At 38.7% G+C, this 24,182-nt stretch overlaps 1 protein-coding gene and 1 long non-coding RNA gene across 11 annotated transcripts in view; one reads left to right on the forward strand and one right to left on the reverse strand.

The window, feature by feature from the left end:
* Positions 1-22,935, reverse strand: part of COBLL1 (cordon-bleu WH2 repeat protein like 1) — a 179,009-nt gene extending 156,074 nt beyond the window's left edge. For 2 of the 8 annotated variants that reach the window (XM_019628152.1, XM_019628150.1), the window contains exons 1-2: positions 21,200-21,622; positions 20,413-20,530 (exon numbers count right to left, since the gene is read on the reverse strand). In XM_019628152.1, coding sequence (XP_019483697.1) covers positions 20,413-20,530; positions 21,200-21,422 — 341 coding nt within the window. In that variant the 5' untranslated portion in view covers positions 21,423-21,622. The other 6 variants (XM_019628156.1, XM_019628159.1, XM_019628149.1 and 3 more) reach the window with 6 other exon arrangements.
* LOC109373907 (uncharacterized) overlaps positions 19,875-24,182 on the forward strand; it is a 31,091-nt gene continuing 26,783 nt past the window's right edge. For 2 of the 3 annotated variants that reach the window (XR_002122317.1, XR_002122315.1), the window contains exon 1: positions 19,875-20,097. This is a non-coding gene — a long non-coding RNA (uncharacterized LOC109373907). Of the gene's footprint in view, positions 20,098-20,119; positions 20,349-24,182 lie in introns of those variants that run through there. The other variant, XR_002122316.1, reaches the window with a different exon arrangement.

Raw genomic sequence — 24,182 nt, forward strand, 5'->3', positions numbered from 1 at the left:
AGAGAAAGAGAGAAAGAGAGAGAGAGAGAGAGAGAGAGAGAGAGAGAGAGAGAGAGAGAGAGATCCTAAAGACCTAGCACAAACTGACATAAAATACTTTTCTTCAAAAACAAAACAAAACATTAAAAAAAAATAAAAAGTAGGAAAGAAAGTCTTTTAGTCCACCACAGTCTTAGGAGAACTTGCACAGTTAGGCGCAGCTTCATCTGTAGCCTCGCCTGCCCCTGCCCAACCTACTTATATGCTTCACTCCCACTGGACTGACTACTCCACATTCTGCAATGCTCAGGGCACACTGGTGTGTTCATGCCTCCATTTACAATATCCGTCTTCCTTTCCTGGTGTGGCAACTTCCATTCATCCTTCAAGTCACCTTCAGTGTAAGATGCCTGGTGCGTTCAAGCAGAACTAATCACTGAGTGAGCTCTTACAGCATTTCATACATGCCTCTCCTGGGGTCGGACACTTGTCCTTCAAGAACAGCTCAAGAGTTCTCTCTTCCCTGGGCCTTTGGGGTGTCACAGTCATTCACATCTGCCTTTATTCCTAGCCTTGCCATCCACAGTATCACATCCCTTGGCTATTTCTACAACCCAATCATGAATTGCTCATGAGCCATATCAACATCGTATTCATCATTTTATGCCCACTAGTTAGCCCAGTTTCTGGTTCAAAGTAATTTATCAATATATTGAATAAATTAACATTTTCCCAGTTTCCCAATAACTAATAAGGTTTTATGTATTTATTTACTTCTGTATCATATTAACTTTTACCATTTGGATGAAGATATTAATCCTTCTTTCACTTTCATGTTCTAGTTATCCTTCCCTCAATTTCTTAGAATGCTGCTATGAGATTTTTTAAACTAGAGAAATATGACAGAAGCAGCTTTTATTTCATTCAATATAACAATGGGACTGTAATCATTTAATTCTACACATATTCTCAAGATGGAATTCAGGGATTTCACTATGAATAGGCTATTGTGTCTACCCACTTAAAAGGTACCAACCTGAACAAGACTGAAAGTGTTTAGCCTTACCATCCCACACGAGGAATTTTTAGCCCTTCTTGGTATCATCCATTATCTAGAATCCATCAAAACCAGCAATACCCCCTTACTTTCCAGACCTTTCCCTCCATTCCCCCAGATACCACCACTACTATCTAGTACTCACACTGTGCACTTCTTCAGCCCTTGCTTATTAGAAAGCAATGTAATAAAATAATAGCTACTCAGAATCTACACTGTCTGCTTATAATACAGATATTCTCATAACAGCCCATATTATAGATGAGGATATCTAGACTTAAATATATATGGAACTAACCCAAAATCACACTGGAGAAAAGGGCTAAAGTGGGATTTTACGGTGTATGATTCAAAAACGATTTCCATCCACTAGACCGCTGGTTCTCAGCCATTCCTGTACATCAGAATCACCTGGAGGGCACATTAAAACAGGCTGCTGGGCTCCATCTTCAGACCTTCTGATTCATTAGGTCTGGAGTGGGTCTAAGAATCGACATTTCTATCAAGTTCCCAGTTGATACTGATACTGTCGAAACTATTGGGTTGTCGGAAAAGTCATGACGCATTTTTGCAACGAAAAACAGAAACAATATGTCATGACTTTCCCGACAACCCAACAGAATGTTAAAAATGCTTTCATAAATAAAGCTGCATGATAAATGATACAACTAAGAAAATATTTAGACCATAAGACATAAAAAGTCAATACGTTTTATATATTAAAAGCAAAGTATATATTAAGAGTATTTTACAAAATCTGTGAGAAAGATGACTATAGAAACAAAGATAAAAGGTATGAAGTTAATCCCTATGTTTGTTGTACGCCTGAAACTAATTTAATATCGTATGTCAATTGTAACTGAAAAATAAAAAGAAATATTTAAAATATAAATTTAAAGAAGAGTATGAAGTTAATTTGTAAGAGAAAAGCAAATGAAAACTCAACATTTGAAGAGTTTTTCAAACATCATGAATGATGGAAGAAACACAAATTAAAAAAAAAATCACAATCATTTCTTCCTATCAACTGGAAACCATCAAGGTTTGATAATGTTTAAAGTGATTTTTTTTTAATCAAACTGAAAAATGCAATGAAGACTCAGCAAGGACAAAAAATGTGCCAAAGTGTCAAACAGAAAGTGAATATTAAGTAGAGAAGGAAACAACTGTTCAGAAACTTGATATGTTTCTACTGTTTATAAGCCAGAAGCCAGGTTTTCACAGACTCTGATTTAAAGTGCATGCTTGAGTTTAAAAGATGGACGATTTTTAAAGGTTTTTATTTAGTTATTTTGGGGGGCAGGGGTGGAACAGCTAGTTTTGCCCTTGATACTTTTTTTATTTTTTTTATTTCACAAGCTCTCTATTTGGAAAAGCTTAATGCAAAGAGCAAGATGCTGGTATTTTCATAAAATATACAAGTATTGTCAGGAACCTCAATAATGCCTGACAAATCTTTAAAATTGCATATGGCTCTGAAATCACTACATGGTAATGTGTGACAAGTGTTCATACTATTCAAACAACAGCTAGTTTGAATACAATGGTTGCATTTATTAGAAAACACACCAGCTCAAAATGTGAACAAATGATAGTGGGCTACCCTCTTTGTGATCAAGCCTTCTTTCTCCATGACCTTGAGGGTTCTCAACAATTTTCAATACTTTATGACCAGCGGTAACCTGGTTAGAACACCTTCACAAGAAAAAAAAAATGTAGCTGTTTGCCTTATAAAGTAATAGTCTGGCTTCCTTCAGAAATGGCACTGACAATTTTTAATTGGATACTTATTCATGTGGAAATGAAACTGGCATGACATGAAGATTCTAAGCTCGATGAGAAAGAACATCTTTATGCAGATGTCACCTCATGTTCCACACCCAAGAGAATTTGTGCTGTCAAAACAACTAACCTCATCAAGAATTTAGAAAAGGAATGCATAACCTACTCAACCGAATCACTTCATGGATTAGCAACAAACAATTTGTAAGTGGTTCTCATTGTACATATAATTTTTAATGTAAAGGGGCTATCTATTATTTACAGATGTGGGCAGTAGGAGGCCACGTAGTGAGAGGTTCCCAGTCTATATTCTGCTACTGCAGCTTCCTGAAAAGGGGGATGGAACCCGAGCCCTGGATAGGGAAGGCACAAAATAAAAATCGAGTCTTCTTATACCCGAGGGGATGGTCTTGTAGTCTCAAAGATACAGCATTTTCATTAGGAACCACTGCCAAAAATCAAGTCCAGTGAAAGAGAACGTACTGGGCTAGTTGTTATTTTCTTTCCTGGAGGAAAAAGGAATAAAGGTTGGCAATATAGGTACATGTTGTCTGCTCACTATCTGCCCATCTTACCAGGTAGACAGAGCCTTTTCTAATGATTGTAAAGGGCCAGAAAACCACCTTACGGAGAATCACATTCTATGAACTAATGAGTTACAAAACAGCATTTTTTTTTTATATTTGGGAAACAATGATCCTTAACTAAATATCAACTACTAATAGAAACTGAAAGTGGGCAGCTTAAAACCAATCTTGTGAATTTTTCATATGACTGATGTTTAAAAACTTTATAATTTAGCTACAAACATTTAATTGTAAAATTAAAACCCTAATTTTATTACTCTGTCAATATTTCATGGTTTTACATATAAGTACTTCCAACTAATGTCAGGCATGAGCCTATGAGATCGGTATCTTCATTTTTAGATTTAAAAAAAAAAGATAGAAAAGAGAAAACAGATGCAAAGAGGTAAGATAATTTGTCCAAAATTTCCTATCTGTGCAATGGCTGAGCCAGGATTCAACACCAGGTCTCCCTAGAACGCCAAGGCTGTGTCTTTAGACTATTCCCATCACTTCACAGAGATAGGTCACAAATTTAACCAACAACAGTGACTGCTGGAGTCCGGCGAGATGAAGAATAACCTCCATTGTGGCCTGATGTTAAACTGGCAGCTCTGCCCTGTGCCTGCCAAGCCGGGAGCCCTGAGAGCCCCAGGCACAGAGGAACAGGCCAGAGCCAACCACCTCTCGCTGCCACAGCAATGATCCTCAGGCCTCCTGGGCTGGATATTCCCTTCAGGAATTTTCCCTTCGACACCTCACCAGACCTCGCAATCCACGGCCCCAGGGAGGGCAGCCTTCTCTAGCCTTGCCATAAATAAGTCAGGCTCAGAAAGATAGTTTTGATACTCAGTTCTAAGGCAATGCTAACAACTTCCCAGAGTCCAATGAGAACTAATCTCAGGGAAAAGTTCAATGAGGGTGGGGAGAGGCACATACACATTTACAAGTTCTATATGCACATAAACATTCTGAAAAGGTTCATCAAGACATCTGAGGAACCAGACATAATGTTAACCAAGACAAAAAAAAAAAAGTATCTGAAACTGCCTAGTAACTGGCATTTCAGAGATTTGGACTGTCCTTATTTTAAAACAGAGAGAGTATTGTTTACACTGCCTTGGAGGTTGTTCAAAGATGTGTATTTTTAATAAGATTGAATCATGTTTTCATTCCAGCCAAAGTGACTTTATTCCATGAATATAATTTCCACGTACTGTACAGTAATATTTTCAATACAATTAGCTGCCAGGGCCCCAGCCCAGTACCTGACACATAGCTTTCAATAAGTATTGGGTTGTCGGGAAAGTCATGACGTATTTTTTCTATGTTTTCGTTGCAAAAATATGTCATGACTTTTCCGACAACCCAGCATCTGTTGAAGGAAGAAACAAATTAAGGAACCGTTGATTCTTTCAGGAAGATACCTTGTTCTTGTTGTTACAATGGGTTATCTATTAAGTAGCTTCAAACCCAATCCTCCCCAACTAATCCAAGTTTAAAACTCATCCTTCTCGAAATCCATACCTATCCACAAGCCCAGTTTCTTCACCCCGCGACAGAGCCTGAGGCCCGCAGCCCTCTCTTACTCTCCTTGACCACAGCAAAGGTTAATAACCAGAACTCCGCATGTGTCCAGGCTTCCCCAGTGCTTCTGAGAGGAGGCCTGGCCTGGGGACCACACCGGCCGCACGTGAGGAAATGTATAGTACTTCAAAACCAAGAGGTAATTCCACACTCAGACACCTGACTTCTCAGCTCATTCTACTAGCTGGCTTCGCCTATCTCCCCCTAAGAATGTCTTTTTCTTTGGCGTGTCTCTCCTGGATGGCAAGTCACTGGGCCATCCCACACAGATTTCTCGGAAACTTGTAATGGCTTTCACAGTTTCCGCCTATCACAAACGCTGGGGCTGGCTTCCTCACTGTGGCAGGCTTTGCAGTCTTTCAGTTCTGGAATCACGTTCACCCAAACCTAAAACTCATACCCTATCATGGTTAATGATTTCACTGGAAACAGAACAAATGTTTAACAACCAGATGAAAGGTTAAGAAAAACCACAAATACAAACACAGATACACATATGGTTTGTTATACAACTCTTTTAAAAAGCATTTTTAAATGAGTATTAAATAACTGAATTAACTTATAATATAATCCTGGATAAAAGAAATATAAAAATAGTACATGTAGTTAAAAACTGAAATGCTTATTTAAAAGTCTAGAAGGATACATTCTATCCACAGCATTACCTAAACTATATCTGAAAGAACACTGGTTTAAAGATACAAATTAGTGTTCTGATAAATAAATTGGGAAAACTTTCCACATTTCCATTTTGGAAGTCAATTATGCATATTAGCATATTAAAATCCCTGAGAAGACCTTCAGAGAAGAAAACGGTTTAATATTTTTGAACCCAGACTTTCCCAAATATGATTTGACCATGGAAGTTGTTCTTATTGAAAACATATTAACTTGTATCTTATTCAGAAAGCACCTTAGTAAATGCTAAAATGCAAATCACGTTAACAGTTATTATCTCCAAGTAGCCTAGACAATAATTTTTCTTTACAATACTTATTGCTTTCAAGTATTTTGTCACAAGCATATCAATTTTGTAAAATAAAAAACAGCAAAAAATATGAGTCTTATTTACTGTCACTCCTACTACTTATTATTATATTGGCTTTGCTACATCTCGCAGTTCTGGGAGAGTGGGGGAGCGCGGAGCAGAACGCACAGTGGTCAAAGCAAAGGGATTTTAAATGACATCTAAGTTCCACTCTTAGATCTGTCATTGCCTGACCACGTGATGCTGGACAAATTACACTCTAAGCCTCAGTTTCCTCTTGTGCACGATCGGGATAACAACCACATCTATTTTACACAGTGGTCAGTGACTATTAAATGCAGTAGCACATGTCACACATTTAACACAGTACCTAGTGAATAGTCAGTGTTCAATAAATGCTCATTGCCTGTCTGACCAGTCATACAAGCCAATAACCCCCCTTGTTCTTGAATTACTGTGACCCAGATCTTTTTAATTAGTGGAAATTTGAATGAATTTACAAATATTTATTCAACCTCTGAAGCAATTAGGCTCCGTATTATTTTACATACTATCTCATAAAAAGCATTATTTAAAAGTTAATTTACCAAGAACACCTTAAGGCTCAAAAAAAATTCCAAGTGCAAAGTCTGTGCATAGGTGTTTCATGCTGCCTGAACATTTTCATTATACTTACTAAGAAAAAGCAGACCTTAATTTTGTTAAGATATTTTAAATTAGTCTTTCCTTTTTTGACACCAAAACTTACCTACAAGAATACAGAAAATATTCCTATATTACAAAAAAAGAGAGTCCAGGAAAACATAAATAAACAAGATTATTTAACTATATTTGCTCTAATAAAGGCTGGTAGTCAAAGGTGTGCAAGGCTAATTTTCGGACTATGCCATCATGCTGCCATGAGATCTAAAGAGTTACAGCTTCACATAGCCTGGGACAAACGCTGCACACTCACCTCCCCTGTGCTGAATGACACAATCACCCTTAAGGATGGAGTCAAAGGGTGACCAGTTAGTTCAGTTGGTTAGAGCTTCGTGCTGATAACACCAAGGTTGCCAGTTCAATCCCTGCATGGGCCACTGTGAGCTGCGCCCTCCTTAAAAAGAGTCAGCTATGCCATTGCAGCATGAAAGCAATGTGTAACTAATAACTGTGGCTGTTCCCCAATAAAATTAAAAAAAAAAAGATGGAGTCAAGAGTTATAGATTCCTCTTCCTCTTATCAATAACTAAAATTTGTTTCTAGATTGCCAGTTAATTCTACAGTATTTATGCTAAAATATAATGTAATGCCTCAATTTCTTGATTACAGGAGGTGGAAGAGACTACAGGAGGTGGAAGATCTGATTTTACTCTACGTGTTAAAAAAGAAAGTTCTCTTCAGTGTATGATAGCCTATGATTAGAATAGAGTCTCAAATTCCCACTCCCTCTTTTGAATAATAATGTTATTGTGTATGACATTACAATTGAAAATTTTCAGTCAGTGAATATCAGTGAATATCTGACTGAAATGCAGTTAGAGTTACTCTCATTGTACATAAAAGAAAAGTGACATATTGAAAGATAAAGCCATCCCCACAATGGTGAAGTGAGAAAACAATCATAATTGCAATCGCCTTGGTGGCATATTCCTAAGCTCAGAGGGGGCATTTTTCTCCTCTAAAAAGGAATGTGATTCTCATTAAGATTAGTGCCCATTTTGTATTCAGCATTCTAGGAACAACTTTCCCTGCATCTGGCACCGGGATTTCCACAGCGGACACATGAAGAAAACCAACCCCATCTTCCATTTCCTGGGAGAGGAAAATGAGAACAGGGTGTGTTCCCTCATTCCTTGGTTTCCAATTAGTATAATAATGATGCCAGCATTACAAAAGGCTGTTTTCTAACAAAGGAGATAATATTTAAATTTTAACAAACATAAACTGAATGCCAGATACTGCTGATGTTATTTCCCCACTTCCATTCTGTATAATTATCTTCTTCTACCAAAGAGAGAACTGAGGCCCAATGAGAGGAAAGAAAGTGCCTAAGCCAGCAAATGGCAGGGCAGAGATTCAATTCCAGGTTTTCTGTCTCCAAGTCCATTCTGCAACAGCAACCGCTGCCTGTTGAGTGCTATTCTGACTTCTGGCTGGACCAGTTTTATTTGAAACCCAAACCAATGCTGTTAAATGCCCAAGAGCCAAGTGTACTGATTCATCGCATCCGACAATTGTAAGGTAGACTGCAAAGTGAAATGAAGAGTGTTTGGCTCACTTAAAATGTTTTCTGGAATGCTGTATCACCTGTGCATACATTAAATGATCATTTTTTAAGCCTTTTTTTTTCCCCCTGATGAATTCTGGCTTAGAATTTCATCTTGTTTGGGGACAATGTAAAATCTCAACTTGTTATCAAAAACATTCTTAGAAAAAAATGAGCAAACTTGTTTTCTACTATAATATGTGCAGTTTTGTGTTTTTCTTTCCTAGGTGCCTATTAGACAATTTTAATTTCTTCCATTCTTGATATCTCTAAGTTCTCAATCTCTTCTTTCATTAATTGGAAGAAAATACCCCTTATTATTTGGTCTTATTCTTCAACCATGATTGTTCACATCAAAAGGCTAATTTCTTCTACCAATAGGAGGACCCAGTCAAAATGCAAGACTCTTGGTAATTTATATTTCAAGGGGTTGACACAAATGAGTAGAATTGTAATGCATTCATTAATGAATAACTGCTTCATTCTCAAAACCTCTAACGTATTCTATAAAATATATGCTACTCTATCATTATTCAAATAGGACTATTTAGGCTATAAATAATAATATAGCACTTGCATCCTCTTAAACGACCCTGCCCATGATGGCCAGACTTTTTTTTTCCCTCTAAGTTTGAGATGGAAATTACATTACTCAGAATTTTCACTTATACTACTAATGAAATGCATACTCTTTTTATAAATACCACTGCAGGGAATAATGCTAAAGGAGAATTTCAAACCAAGAATGGAATTTTATAATAGAGTGCTGAGAGATTTACTACAAGCCTTTTAATGGTATAGTAGTAAATGGTGGCTTAACAACAATTCATTGGGTAATGACTGCAAAAATGAATGCTAAATACTCAGTTCAATACTTTGCCTACCTACTTCTAGAGCTGCTACCACTCTAGTGGATAATTTGCTCTTCTCTATTCCCAACACTGACCTCTTGCTCAAGTTCACACAAATTCAAATAATATCTATCCAATAACTGATCATTATGTATCTAAGTAGGTACAAGAAATTAAACCCAACAGTATACACAGAAGTATTGGATTGTCGGAAAAGTCAAAACGCATTTTTGCAACAAAATACAGAAAAAAATACATCATGACTTTTCCGACAACCCAGTAGTAGTCAAGATGGTCTCTGCTTTTCAGGATTTCACAATCTAGTTAATGTAATCAAACAAACCAGGAAAGACTATTAGCACAGTATATTATAAACTGCATGAGAGATGTTAAACTTAATAAATAGCAAAAAGTGTGTGTGTAGGGGATCGGGGGGGATAAACCCAAGTATCCAACAATAGGAGACTGGTTATATAAATCATGATTCATCCCTACAAAGACAATACACAACTAGGGAAAAAATAGAGACCTTTATGTAATAAAATGGAAGTTATATTGTTAAGTAAAAAAGCACGGTACAAAGCAGCACTAAGTGGGTATAAAAGAAAAAGAAACAATACACATACACACAGTCATTTGCTCCTGAGTTGAAGGAAATGCACTGTGCAATATGGTAGCCAATAGCTACCTAAGGCTCTTCAGCACAGGAGATGTGGCTAGTGTGATAAAGAATTTAAATTTAAATATTATGTAGCTAATTTAAATTTCAAATATGATTCAGTGTAAACTATTTTCTATTAAAGACAACTTCCTTATTTTGTAGAACTAGAATCATATTAACCATTGCATCATGTGCTATCTCATTTAATTGAATTTTTCAGTATAGCTCTTAGAAAATTCTAAATCACATTTGTGGTTTGCATTATATTTCCACTGGACAACATGGTTATAAACTATCCTACCAGAATTTTTAAGAACTGGTAACACTGATTGTCCCTGGGGAGAAAACCTGCATGACAGGAACCAAGGGATGGGAGGGTGATCTCTCATTATTTTGTCATGTTTCCTTTTGAATTTTGTGCCATTTGAATATATTGCCTATTTTTAAATAATGAATAAATGATGTCACCTATAAACACCATTGCAAAGAATTATTGTCATTAGCATAATTATCAATTTAATTTTGGATGGAGTCTCTCCCTCATAAAGCAATATGGTACTTTTGAAGAGGTTATACATGAACTTTGGTAGAAAATACTTTCTAGTAACCTAAGATCTCAGAAGCATTTCACAAACTAATGGTACCTGAGTTACCAATTGAACATAAGCAATTAAGGTCTTCAAACCTCAAAATGCTAGTTTGGTGCCATCACAGTCTAGCAGTTAGCACAGACCGCCTTTTCTTCCTCCATCAGAGACTGTTGTTTTTCAGTTTTCCATTCATTGAGTATATTTTGCCCATTTTCTTGTTCCTTTCTTCATCTGTATCTCCAAATAAAAAAATTAATTATCTCTACATTTAGCACGCATGAATCTACCTGGCTAACCAAAGAAGGAAAAAAGCCAGGAAAAACTTCCCCTTCACAACCTGTGAAATTAATCTTTTTTTTTTCCATGAAGCAGTAGTGTAAAAACATAAACAGATCATGCAGGGTTCAATGAAAGGGAATGAATAAATATTATATACATAACTGAGATGCACTGAGTATATTTAAATATAAAACAAAAAAATCAAATTGCATATCTATGGGATATTACCATTTCTCCCTCTTTTCCCATTTTATTTTTAAAAAAACACTTTAAAACATTGTTCTGCCTTGACATAGCCGATTTAACAGCTTAAAATGCATATATATCATTGAAAATTGTTTCTCATTAGCAGTGTTCAATTGAAAGTGCTTAGTTCTCTAGGATTAAGGAATTTAAAAACGTCCATTCTCAACTCCTAAGCACTCCCCTCTTTTTCACACTCACTCTCCTTCCATTTCTACAAGAACGTTTGATATAGGGCTGTGTTGGTATCATTCTGAGGAAATATTCCTAGGGCCAAAGATATAACGTGGAAAGACATCTGACGGCTCAGCCCAGGAGTGAGACTGGTTCCTCCCTAGTCACGAAATCACTCGACCATCACAACATACAGGCTTTGACTAGGTTTGATCCAGAGAGCAAGGCATTCTAGATAGCCTTTAACTATTAAAACAAAATGCCTAAGTACCAGAATTTTTAAAAAATTGCTTCTTGACAGTAAATCTTACAAAATACCCTGTGAAGACCAATAGGTGGTAAAAATGTTCACTGTGAAATTCAGTAGCCATCACTCCCTGCCACTGTGTATGCCGCCTTCAGCGTGGCACTTCATATCTTGGTGTTCCAAGGCTTTCCTTTAATACCAATGGTATTTGGGGTATCTCTGGGTTCAAACCATTGCCTGTGGACTTTCAGAAATTTGGTCTCTACCTTGCCTAGGTTTTACAATGACATAAGGAAACTGCGAATGCCCCAAATTCATGATCTTCAAATATTCATTACTGACAATTTCAATTTTTGATATGCTTAATATCTGGAAGAATACAAAAAAAATGGATTTGGGTTACCAAAAATTATAGCAAATAATCACGCAACACTTTCGCATAATTTTTAGAATTGCCACTAATTCAAGCTTGCTAAACCTGCTTAGTGTCTTAAATAATTGTGATCACACACAAAAAAACCTGAAAAGTGTTACAACCCCAATATGTATATAAAATCCTAAATTTGATTACAAAATTTTAAAAACACTTGTAAAGAAAGTCAAGGCTAAATCACTTATAACCAGGGAACTGTTATCCGGAAACATGTTCCTAGGCTTCACGATACCAGCACAAACTTTGTGATTTCATTTTCTTAGCATCACCTAAGGGTGAATTTTCTCTGTGTTTCTACGTACATGTAGGATCACAGATGGTATGAATTATTCTCGGACATCTTTTCAGACAGGTTGTAATAGATTCTAAATACAAAACTTGCCTCAATTAAAATGTAAGGGGGGGGAAATCATTACATTTCCCCTTTCAGATCACTATTGTTAAACATTTTTCACCAGAATTTCCTAAAAGGGCTAAAAAAGTTCACAGGCAATAAACTATTTCAACAAAACTTGCCTTCTTTTAGAGAAAGAGAAAACTGAAGATAGGAGACGGGCAGCATAGGATCACAACATAAAATTTAAAAATTAGTTTCTTTTCACCTGCTAACATCCTTCTCTTCCACTGTTAGCTTTGTTCTTCTGAAGAACAGCAAAAACAATGTTTGCTTTAAGCTAAAGCATCTTTCTGCTACCTGTGTGTGGACCTATTATGCAGTTACAAAAGATGGGAGGAAACCACTCCCATAACCTGGCAGGACACTGCAGGTGAAAATTAAATGACCCTGTAACACTTTGCGCAGGAGTTTTACTATCAACTAACAACTGAATCATGAACGCCTGAGAATAATGGGAACAGCTTCAGACAACAAAATACAGGTACGTTCTTTAAGACAGTGACCCTGTCTCTTTCCTAGTTCTATTAAAGCAGTGATACTTGACTGTTAGGCATAAAAAAAAAGAAACAAACGGTTGCTCCTCTCTCTCTCTGACACTTCCACTTTGTATATAATTTACATCCACATTAGCACAAAGGAGCTTAAAAACAAATTCAATGGCTCTTATTATCTTAGTCTCAATTGGCAGAGAAACTAAGGCACATCCCTCAGACCTGTGAATGGCAGAGTGGTAGCCATTTTCAGATGTAGCAACTCAATTTCCTGTTTTTCCAGCACATCTGAACTGATACATGACTGTAGCAGCTGTTAAAACTCTGGCTCCTGTCACACAACTCCCTCTGGACTCAACTAATACTTCCTCACTTCCATTTCTCCAGAAATAACAGTGTGTATGCAGGTTAAAGAGACGAAAATTCTCAAAGACTAGTAATAAAGGCCCCATCTAGGGTATCTTAACTCTACTTTCTTACAAATATATGTTGGTGTAACTATAGAAGATGTAATGTTAGTCTATAAAGTGAAACAGTATATTTTAATTTTAACAAATACACCAGAATACACACACAGTACTTGGTGTTAATCCATCAAATTAGTTACTACATTGAGAAATAATGCACTTTTCCCAATAATACTATCATTTTAAAAGGATATTCTGATGCTTTTGGCATTCAATCCTATTTAAAAGTCAACCTATATACTATACAAGAAAATCAGAATCATTACTTTATAGACACAACCATATTTTGGACTCAGACTATTATAACTCAGGTTCTTTTTCCATCCCATTTCACAGGGTTATCTCTGACTACTATCATTATTTTCAAAAATAATATCCCACAAATTTTGGCATGTTCACTCTGTCCAAAGTAATTTTCTACAAGTCTGAGGCAATTACAAAAGCAACCCTCTGTCCTATTAACCCATACTTTCCATACTTTTTTTTAACTAATTGTTTATATTATTTCCAAAACTCTGATGTCATTGGGTAGGGGTAGGGGAGTCCCAATAGGGAAAGAACAAGAATAATTAGTGGAAATTAAAATGAGGGATTCAGAGGAAATTCTCCGTGCTCTCCTAGCACCTCCATTCTCAACTACCTCACAACCTGAAAGCCTTAACAGGGCTACATTTTTTTTTTTCCTAGAGAGTAGGCAGTTAAAAAAATGACTCAGTTTCTTCCCACTAAACTCCTGAAGGTCTGCCTCTAAGGTATATCCCTAAGCTAACACAGTATGAAAAGACACAGCTGTAATCAGTATATTGCTCATCACAGGGCACCACACGTGTTGGAATCTCATTATACCTGCATTCATTGCCTATGGAACTTCGAGATTCTGATCTTTGTAAAGGTTTATAACTGTTTAAAATGTGTTAAAAGTTACAAATAGTAATAAGTTTCCACATTTCTATGAGTTGAGCTTAAACTATTTTTCTTGTCTTTGCATTCTTTGCTGTCTTAATGCTGAGAATCCCAATCACAGCACTTTCTTTGTCAAACGACTCTACAATTTAATTCTATAACATTTTTATGTCTAAAGTCAAGAAACAGTTTTAACTTATTGAAATTTATAAACAGAACTGAGAACTTTAGCTATATGTATAAAAAAAGAAACAGTTTACTCTAGCATTTTTCTAAAAACTCGCCAGTCTTTGAGAGACTTTTCCAAGGGATTCATTTCTCAGCTATGAAGTTTGTATGCAAAACTGAAGACATTTGGCCCTTTATAAATAGTCATGGGAAACTTCTTTCTCCCATACTTTGAGTTTGTTTTTACTATAACAGATGGGAAAAAAATTTAGCAAAGCAAAGTCACTAAAAAAAAAAAAGTCTTACAATAACTATCACACTAACAGAACACTAGAAAATTAAAGATATGAAATACCTCTAACAACAGCTAAAATACTCGCTGGAAATTATAAAGACAGTTTGACTTAACTCATAAAATAGGTATGGACTCAAAAAACTAAATAGGAACTCCTTCCAGCTTTGGTCCAGCTCCTAGGTACATCTGTTTCTAAACATCTTAACTATGTATCAGTCATTTTTCATGAAAGTTTCTCCAGCACAGAAGTTTACAACTTCTCTTTAAAATATATTCCAATATCTTATAAATGTTAAAATTGTACAGTGCTTACCAAGAGGTCAAGCCTAAGTGTTCACTTGAAAAAATATATATATTACTAATCACCATTGTGCAAAATCTCTAAAATATATTGTTTTATGCAACCAATGTCAGTCATTTTGTTCCAATTTTTTTAAGCTCAATACTTAGACGTTTCCCCACCGCACCCCACCACCTGTAAATAAATCTGAATTAAATAACCACTACTTCATTTACCAATTTCATTCAATTAGGCCAGTGGGCCAGCAAACTTTTTCTGTATATGAGCAGAGGGCAAATATTTTTAGCTCTGCAGGCCATATATTCTCTGTCTGGACTACTCAATTATAATCTGAAAGCAGCCATAGACAATATGTAAATGAGCAGTTATGGCTATGTGCCAATAAAACTCTTTACAAAAACAGCAGAGGATAAGAGATTAATATCCAAAATATATGAAGAACTCCTGAAATTCAACAACCAAAAAAGCAAACAACCCAATTAAAAAAATAGGCAGGGCCGGCCAAGTGGCACGATGGTTAAGAACTGGCTTGGGATGCCAGAGGGCCCCAGTTCGGATCCCACATATGAGGGCCAGTGACACTGCCCTCCACAGCTAAGATGCTGAACAACAGCTCAACCTGGAGTTGGGTTGCCATGAGTCGCCAGCGACAGCATAGGCTGCAGCCCCTGTGGCAGTAGGTTGCCATGGGCTACCGTGTGTAGCCAGCAGCCAGCGTGAGCGGCCAGCAGCCTCAGTGAGCGGCCGTCCAGAAGCCGGCGACTGATCTGCCTCACCCGGGAAGAGCGCAATGATGGTGCCAACTTGGGCCAGTGAAGCAACGTCCTCCACAACTAGACTGAAGAACAAAACGACAGCAACTTGTCTGTTCCCCTTCCCGCAATTCCCCAGCACTGTTCCCTTCCCCCCAATAACCCCCCCCAAAAAAATAGGCAAAGAGATTGAATAGACACTTCTCAAAGGAAGCTATATGAATGGACAATAAGGATGTGAAATGATGCTCAACTTCACCAATCATTAAGGAAATGCAAATCAGAACTACAATGAGATCCCACCTCCCAATCATTAGGATGGCTACTATCAAAACAAAAAAAAACCAAAACAGAAATAACAAGGGTTGGTGAAGATGTAGAAAAACTGTAACCCTTATATACTGTTTTTAGACTATAAAATGGTATAGATGCTATGGAAAACAGTATGGCGGTCCTCAAAAATTAAAAATAGAATAATCATATGATCCAGCAATTCCACGTATCACTATAAATCCAAAAGAATTGAAAGAAAGTTCTCAAAAGAGATATTTGTATACCCATGTTTCTAACAGCATTATTCACAATAGCCAAAATATGGAAGCAACCCAAGTATCCATTGTCAGATGAATGGGTAAGCGAAATGTGATAATAGTCATACAATGAAATAGTATTGCTCAGCCTTAAAATGGAAGGAAATTTTGATATATAGGATACAACATGGATGAACCTTGAGGACATTATGCTAAGTATAACAAGTCAGTCACAAAAAGGCAAAGACTTAATAAAAATTAAAAAAAAAGGCAAAGACAATTTGATTCCATTTATATGAGGTACCTAGAGTGCTGGAAATCAGAGACAGAAAGCAGAATGCTGATTTCCAGGGGCTGGGAGTAGAGGGGAAGGGGAGTTATGTTTAATGGGTATAGAGTTTCAGTTTCACAAGATGAAAAGAGTTCTGGAGATGGATGGTGGTGATGGTTGCATAATAATATCAATATACTTAATACAACTCTGCTGTACATTTAAAAATGGTTAAGATGGTAAATTTTACATTATGTATATTTACCACAAGAAAAAAATTGAAAAACAAACAATCAAACAACAGGTAGAAGGTCCATTTCGACCTTCTGCACATAATTTGCTGGGCCAGTTTGCTTACCAGTGAGGTAGGCTATTGCATTTTAAATTCTAAGCATAAACATAATATTTTAAAGTTAGCATCAAAGTGCCATTTTAAACTATCACATTCCTTAGTTTTTTTTCCTGCATAGTTACATATAATTTCTTTAGTAAAGCTCTTAAGATCAGAAGTCAATCTCCTAATACCTAGAAAAACATGTTTTTCATAAGGGCTCACAAGTTTTGACTAATAATTAAATGAAAGAAGTTGTCCCAATAACATGAATCTTGGCATTTATTATTATATAAATAAACTTGGCATTTCAACAATAGGGTAAGGTCATAATGTTATTCAATTACCCTCTAACACATTCAGAGAAAATCAGACTTTGAACAAAAAGTTCAGCATCTTAACAAGTTTATTTTTCTTATTTGGTAATCAAAAATTTTTGAAATTACACTATAAAAACTTTAATAGCTGCCTCCTAGCAGAAATGAATATAGATTGCCATATGACAAAAGAAGGCTGTCAATAATAATAATATTAAAAATAATAATACTGTAAAGCACATCTTTAATTTAAAAAGTCAAAATAACACTGGAAGTTAGGATCTTGAGCTCCTTAAAAATGATTACTAGTAGCCTGCATTCCATTTATGGCTTCACCTCCATCTCACCTGTTGATATCTATGTAATCAAAGGTTCTCTGATGTGGTTACATATTAGAATCACCTGAGCAGCACTTTCAAACTCTCCATGCCCTTGTCCCATGCCAGATGAAATCAGAATAGGTAGGGCATGTGAGAGCACAGGAATTATTGGGTTGTCGGAAAAGTCATGACGTATTTTTTCTATGTTTTTCATTGCAAAAATGCATCATGACTTTTCCAACAACCCAATAGTATTAAAAATCCCCATGTAATTTTCATGTTGAAACCTCAGCTAAGGCATTCAACTTCCAAGTAGTCAATACATTTTAGCTACCAAGAGCTCCCTTTACACCAGTGAACTTTAGAACCAATAAAGCATCCAAATAAAAGCTTAAGAAAGCAGCTGCTAAACCATTCCTTAATTTTTACTACATTTTCAATTGACTCCATAGCTCCAAAGTTCCAATATTATAAAATAGGTTTTTTACTCCTGATCATTCCTGAACATTTCTTTCGGAATCAAAACATTAAGGTCCCTCAAAGCAAGGTCAACTACACTGTTAACATTTAAATTTCAGAGGAGCTTTTTGTTTTTTTAAGCATATCTGAATGGGCAAGTAAAAAAAACAAAAAAAAAAACAAAACAGCACTAGTAGCTCCAAAGCTAAGGTACCCAAGAAGACTCTGAAACTTTAAATGTATCATATTGTGGTTAGAAAAAGATTAAAAGCAATTAACACAATGAACTAGTCCTAGGTTTTCCTTCAGGTTTTGCCTCTAATTTGCTACAGGACTCCAGCAAATTCAGTGTCTCTGGGCTCCAGACTGTCATTTGTAAAATATGGAGTTTCACTAAAGCTCTTTGAAATGACCTGTTACAACAATGTAAGACTTGGAAAATTACAGGGATTCTTTAGGGCAGTAATATACAAGGATAAGGATGAAACTAGGCCTCACAGGCTATTAGAGTAATGAGTAATGATTTAAGAAGTTTTATAGGAAGGATTTTACTTCCCAAATCTAACAATTTATTATAACATGTTGATTGTATTGAGATTGCTCCCTGCCACCTCCCAAATACCTGTATCTAGGATAATTTTTTTCATAATTAAAACCTTTTAATATTTTGGATTTTTGAGAAAAAGAACAAAAGCAATAGTGAACATTCAACAAATATTATGTAATAGACACTTGGGCTACACTAAGTGACAAGATAGGCAAGTGAAAGAAGACAGATAAGGCAGAGAAGTGATTTGTTTACACTTTTCAAATATTGATTAAGTTCTCTGAGTAGAATATCAAGTAAATTGATACAGTTGGTTTTTTTAGATACGATGTTGAAGCATTACGCCCCTCATTAAATTTGAAGAGGGAAGGGCAAAATTCCTTACAAGTATTTTCTCCATATTTGAGAAGTTAGATAAAGCAGTTTGGTACATTCTTTTGAAGCAAAGAATTTACTACTTTAACCTTTAAATTCTCAAAAGTAAACTCTGAAGGATCTTAACTGTAGTTGTGCTTATCTCTAGAAAGTGCTTACCGTTCCTTCATCTCAGAGCGATCTGATCTCATCTATTTACTCAAAAGTACATGATTTCTGAATGAACACCCATAGGTGTATTGTGTGTATATGTGCACATGCTAGGTTCGTTGTTTTTCTGTTTTGTGTTTTAGTATTTTGACCTAATCCATTTTCAAATCCATCTATTTAATTATATCTTCTTTTGTAGTACCCAAGTACATTTCAGTACCCTGAAAGCTGTCTCATCTTCAATGTACATAACTCTGCAGCTCCATTGCTCTTATGATTCATCTTTCTATCAATGTATTTCTTGACTCATACAAAACTAATTTGAGAATGTATGGAAGAAGGTAAGATAATATTTAAACAATGAAAGAACTGGGGAAAGAACAGCAACAGAAGTCAATAGTAATAAGGCTACTTGCTGAGGGGAGAAGATAACTATTTGTAACAAAATGAAAGAATTAATTCATACACTACCAAGTTTCCTCTATGTACGCATTATACTACATATCTTTTATATTAGTCATGTTGCTTTGAGACTTTTCCATGTTTCCCCTAGACAACTGCCAATGTTCGCATGGTCTCTGATGAATAAACATGCTGTGACTTGCCTCTAAGGAAACGCCTGTCATGTTCCAGGGAAAAATGACTTCTCTACTCTTAAATCAGGAAAACTGTACAAGTCTCATTCATTAGTTACAAAGTCGATTTTTCCTTAACGTTTTGTTTCTGGAATGTTTCTATTCTCTTTAGGGCTTCTCTACGTTCAGATTTTTAGAAAAGAAACTGAGTTGGGGAGGGGGAAACACTTGTATGAAAAAGTTATACTATATCGAAGGGGTTTCCCACTTCAGAAGCTACACTAACACCCATGCTGAGCCTTCCCTGTTAGCAAGATGAAGGTTATTTTCAGGTTCTCCCCATCTCTTGCAGAACTACGTGTTCTCATTACTGTTTACCCAAAGGCTTAGCAAGGTGATATTAGCATATCTGGCAGGAAGACATGCTTCATTTAATATTAACTCACCATGTGACAGCCCCTTCCCCTCCAATCTCTCCTCAAACACGTGAGGATACAAAGGAAATCAGGGTTGTTTGCAGTCTGACTTCGCGCTCGGCTTTGGCACCAGCAATTGGTCACAGGCACACACACCCCCAATCAGAGGCGCGCACCCCGCCCGGCCCTGGAACTGTCAGGCGGGCTGACAGCTGGCACATTCTCCCGTCGCCCTCCACCCGCTCGCAGAAAGCCCCTTCCTTAGTCTTTTTGACATTACCCACCTGCCTGGCCTCAGACCTCGACGAAGGAAACTTTTTTTCCCCTTTCCAGGAGCTCACTTACAGGTATCGCCCGCCGCTCTTCCAAGAGCCCCAACAAGGAGCCCTTTGTTACAATCTCCGCTCCGGGACTCCTCACCCAATTCCTGGCATCCAGCTGCTCTTCAGCAGCTCAGAACAGCCCCAGTAGGAAAGCAATGAAAGCCTACCAAGCCCCCACCCCGGGCGGTCTCCGAGGAGGCTGGAGGGAGCAGCCTCCCCGGCCGCGTGTCGGTCAGCCCGAGAGGCCGCTGGCAGGGCAGTGAGTCGCCGGCCAGGTAAAACGGGTCGAGGCCCTCGCCGCCCTCCCCGATGAGCGCCAGCGCGGCGCTGGCGACTTACCCGGCTGGGACCGTGGGCGGCGTGGTCGCCGCGGAGGTGTGCTGCGCGCTCGGGGCTCGGCCGTCCATCGCCCTGCGGACCGCTGCGCGGGCTCCAGCTCCCAGGCGGCGCGTCACTGCTGGAGTGGGAGAGGCCAGCCGGTCAGGGCGGGACGCGCGCCTTCTCGAGGCCTTAGCAGAGGTGGCCGCGCGTCAAGAGACCGCCCGAGCCACCCAAGCCCCGGGCCCGCCCGCCTACCGAGTGCGCTTCCACCTGCGGTCCCCGGCTCCCAGCCCGCGGGCGCCGGGAGCTGCGGCGGCAGGAGGCGGTGCTGCAGCCCCCGCCCCGTGGGGCTGACTAGGTAGCCATTTGGCGCCTCTCGGGGAGGCAGAGGAGCGGCCCTGGGTGGAGGAGGAGGAGGAGGAGCGGGGCCCGGCGCGCAGGCAGGGCCGCCACGCCTGCAGCGCACCCCCGGGCGTACCAACAAAACGCCCTGGGAAAACTTTGCGCGAAGTCCAGTTGGGAGGGTGCCTTGCTTTTTCCCCACCCAGCGCTCCTACTTTCTTTTCAGGAGACAGTGGCTCGCCTGTTCTGTCCCGCGGCGTCCTTGCCCCACGCTTCCCTCCCCCAGGGCCGCGCGCTCGCAGTTCGGTTCTCAAGCCAGGACTTGAAGGGAGGAGAAAGCGGCAGCCTCCGGAGGCTCAGCCCAGCGCGGGCCGGGCCGGGCCGGGCCGGGGCAGCGCCTCCCCCTGCCCCGCGGGCGGGGTGCTGGGCGCTGCGGGGCCTCTCCCCAAACCGGCTCACTCACCCTGCCCCATTTCCCTGCCCAGAGCCCCGGAGCTCGCCGCCGCCTCTGCTGGACTGCCACCCAGAAGTGGCGATGAGACTCTGCGGCATCGGAGCGAGAGGGGCAGCCAGCTGGAGAGAGAAACGGGGCGGGGGTGGACGGGGACCGAGTTGGAATTTCCTTCCCCCAGGGCTTCGGGTCTTTGGGGTCCGGCTGGGGAAGCTCCCGGGCCGAGTGTTCCCATTCCCACCGCTAGGGTGCCGCTTCGGAAAAGCCCGGCGCGCCCCAGTCGGACAGGTGGGGAGGAAGGGAGGGTACCTGCCCTGCGAGGACCTGAGGGGAGGATCCCGGTGGCGGCCGCGGAAATGGAAATGCGTGGAGCAACTCGCAGAACGGGGTCTGCAGCTTGCCCTCTCTGCGGCCTGACCTTTCACTCCAGGGCGCTTTTTTGTGTTTCAACCTGACTTCTCAGATTGCTGTTCTGTTAAAAGCGTACCTGTGGCACTGATCTATCTAATCGGTGGCAGGTTTAAGCTTGCCCTGGCTTCAGAGACTTTCTTGCTTGCTGGCTGGCTTATTTATTTATTTACTTACTTTCGCCTGTGACGTGAGGACTGGACAATATTATGTCGGAGGGCCTCTATAAACTAAGAATGAAATGATAGATTTTATTCACCTCTTGGAAGTTAAGAATAAAGGAATCACATAGATGCAGCTGCGTGCGTGTATGTAAGTTTTAGTTCCCACGTGCGTTCATGCATACTCTTTTGAGGATTCTTTACACCTGGCAAACAGGTGTATTTGCAAATCTTTATATTATCATAAGTGCCAACTGTTGTAAGGGACAAACCAATTTGGATGAGTTCAAAGCTTGCTTTCAGAAAAATAAATGGAATTAAGAAATTAACTTTAAATACAGTTTAAAAATAAAAATATTTCAACAAACTGTTGTAGAGAGGTTAAGTAAAAAAGCAGCCTAAAGGGGGCCTCTACTGTGGTAGTAACATCAAGTAACAAATATGTGTTAACCACTTCACCCCACTGATAGGATAACATTTGGTAGGTGGTAAAAATTTAATTGATATTTAGAACCAACACTTGATCAAAGGCTCCTTTAGTTATTTATGCATTATTGTAGCAACCAAAAAGATTCCTGAAACTAAGTAACATACCAACTACCTAGTAATGGGCCATTTGTCTATTATGGGCAGTCATTAGCATTTATTCCTTCCTGTGCCTAATATCTTCCTTTGAAAAGAAAAAAAAAAAGCGGCTTATTTAGATTACAATATTGAAACCATCTGAAAAAAGTTGTTCTAATATTTTACCTAAGATTAATATAAATCACATTAATTCAGTTAAATGTATCAGGCTTTTAATCTTTAAACAACTCAGGATAAATAATTTCATGAATCAATTATGCCTCTAAGTGACTAGTTGCTTGCACAGACAATAATGCAAACATTGAGCAACAGTGAAACTACTTAATGTCTGTAACTTTCAATCACAAGATCAAGATTAAACTTTAATTAGTTTCAACTTTATGACATAGTAGTAGTATTATTGACTCCATTAGTCTAATCTGAAACATAATACATTTTCATAACATTTCATACTGCTGAAAGGCATTTTCAGTACTCACCAATTTTTCCTGTCGTCTTTCTGGTTTTACACGTAGGGAAAGATTACACTCTCCACTCCACTGAAATTGGGTATAGTGATGTAACTTGTTTGGGTAGGTAAATGTGAGCAGATGTGAAATGTTTTATTTCCTGGTGGATTCACTTGAGGGCCAGTTCTCCACTTGATGCTCTCTTCCCTTTCTGTTGCAATCAGGGAAGTATGTATTAAGATGGAGGTAGCATAGGACTGAAGGATCCTAGAATGCTAAAATATTACCCTGGGCACAGCTGCCCTGGAGAGCCCCAGGGCCTACAATAGAATCTGCATAAGCAAGAAATAAACTTATGTTGGGTGAAGCCACTGAAAAATTGAAGTGGCTTGTTGCCCACCATTACCTAGTTACCTTAGGTATATAGTAGTACCCCCACCCACCTCCACGCCCTTATTTGCAGTTTTGCTTTCTGCAGTTTCAGTTATCCATGATCAACCATGGTTAGAAAATATTAAATGGAAAATTAGAAATAAACAATTCATAAGTTTTCAATTAAGTGTCATATGAGTTGTGTGATGAAATCTCAGGTGTCCTGTTCCATCACACCCCTGGCTTGAATCATCTCTTTGTCCAGTGTACCCACACTATATACCTTTCCTGTCCATTAGCCATGTAGTAGCCACTTAGGGTTATCAGAGTGTCACAATATGGCAGTGCTTGTATTCAAGTAACACTTATTTTAATTAATAATGGCCCCAAAACACAAGAGTAGTGATGCTGACAATGTGGATATGCCAAAGAAAACCTATAATGCTTTCTTTAGGTGAAAATGTATATATGAGGGATCAAAAAATACAGTGAATGTTTAAATTAAAAATATATATATTACAGTAAAAGACACATTGCCATTAATGCCCCTCAAAACATGTCCCCCTCACTTCAAACACACTTATCCCATCATGCTTGCCACTTTCTGAAGCAGTTCTGGAGGTCTTTCATGAGTGTCTTTAGTTGCGCTGTCGTGGCTACCTCGATATCCTGAATTGAATCAAAGCATTTCCCTTTCATGGTCATCTTGACTTTAGGGAAGAGCCAGAAATTGCATGGTGCCAGACCCGGTGAATAAGGTGGATGAGGACACACCGTACTGTTTATATTTGACAGAAATTGCTGTACCAGAAGTGATGTGTGACACAGAGCATTGTCATGGTGAAGGATGAAGTAAAGACACTCACGAAAGGGGACTTCCAGAACTGCTTCAGAAAGTGGCAAGAATGATGGGATAATTGGGTTTGAAGCGACGGGGAGTATTTTGAAGGAGATTAATAGCAATGTGTCTTTTACTGTAATAAATATTTTTTATTTAAACAGTCACCGTATCTTTCGATC

This window comes from Hipposideros armiger, unplaced genomic scaffold (assembly GCF_001890085.2).
Source record: "Hipposideros armiger isolate ML-2016 unplaced genomic scaffold, ASM189008v1 scaffold_751, whole genome shotgun sequence".
In the NCBI taxonomy this organism is placed as follows: domain Eukaryota; kingdom Metazoa; phylum Chordata; class Mammalia; order Chiroptera; family Hipposideridae; genus Hipposideros; species Hipposideros armiger.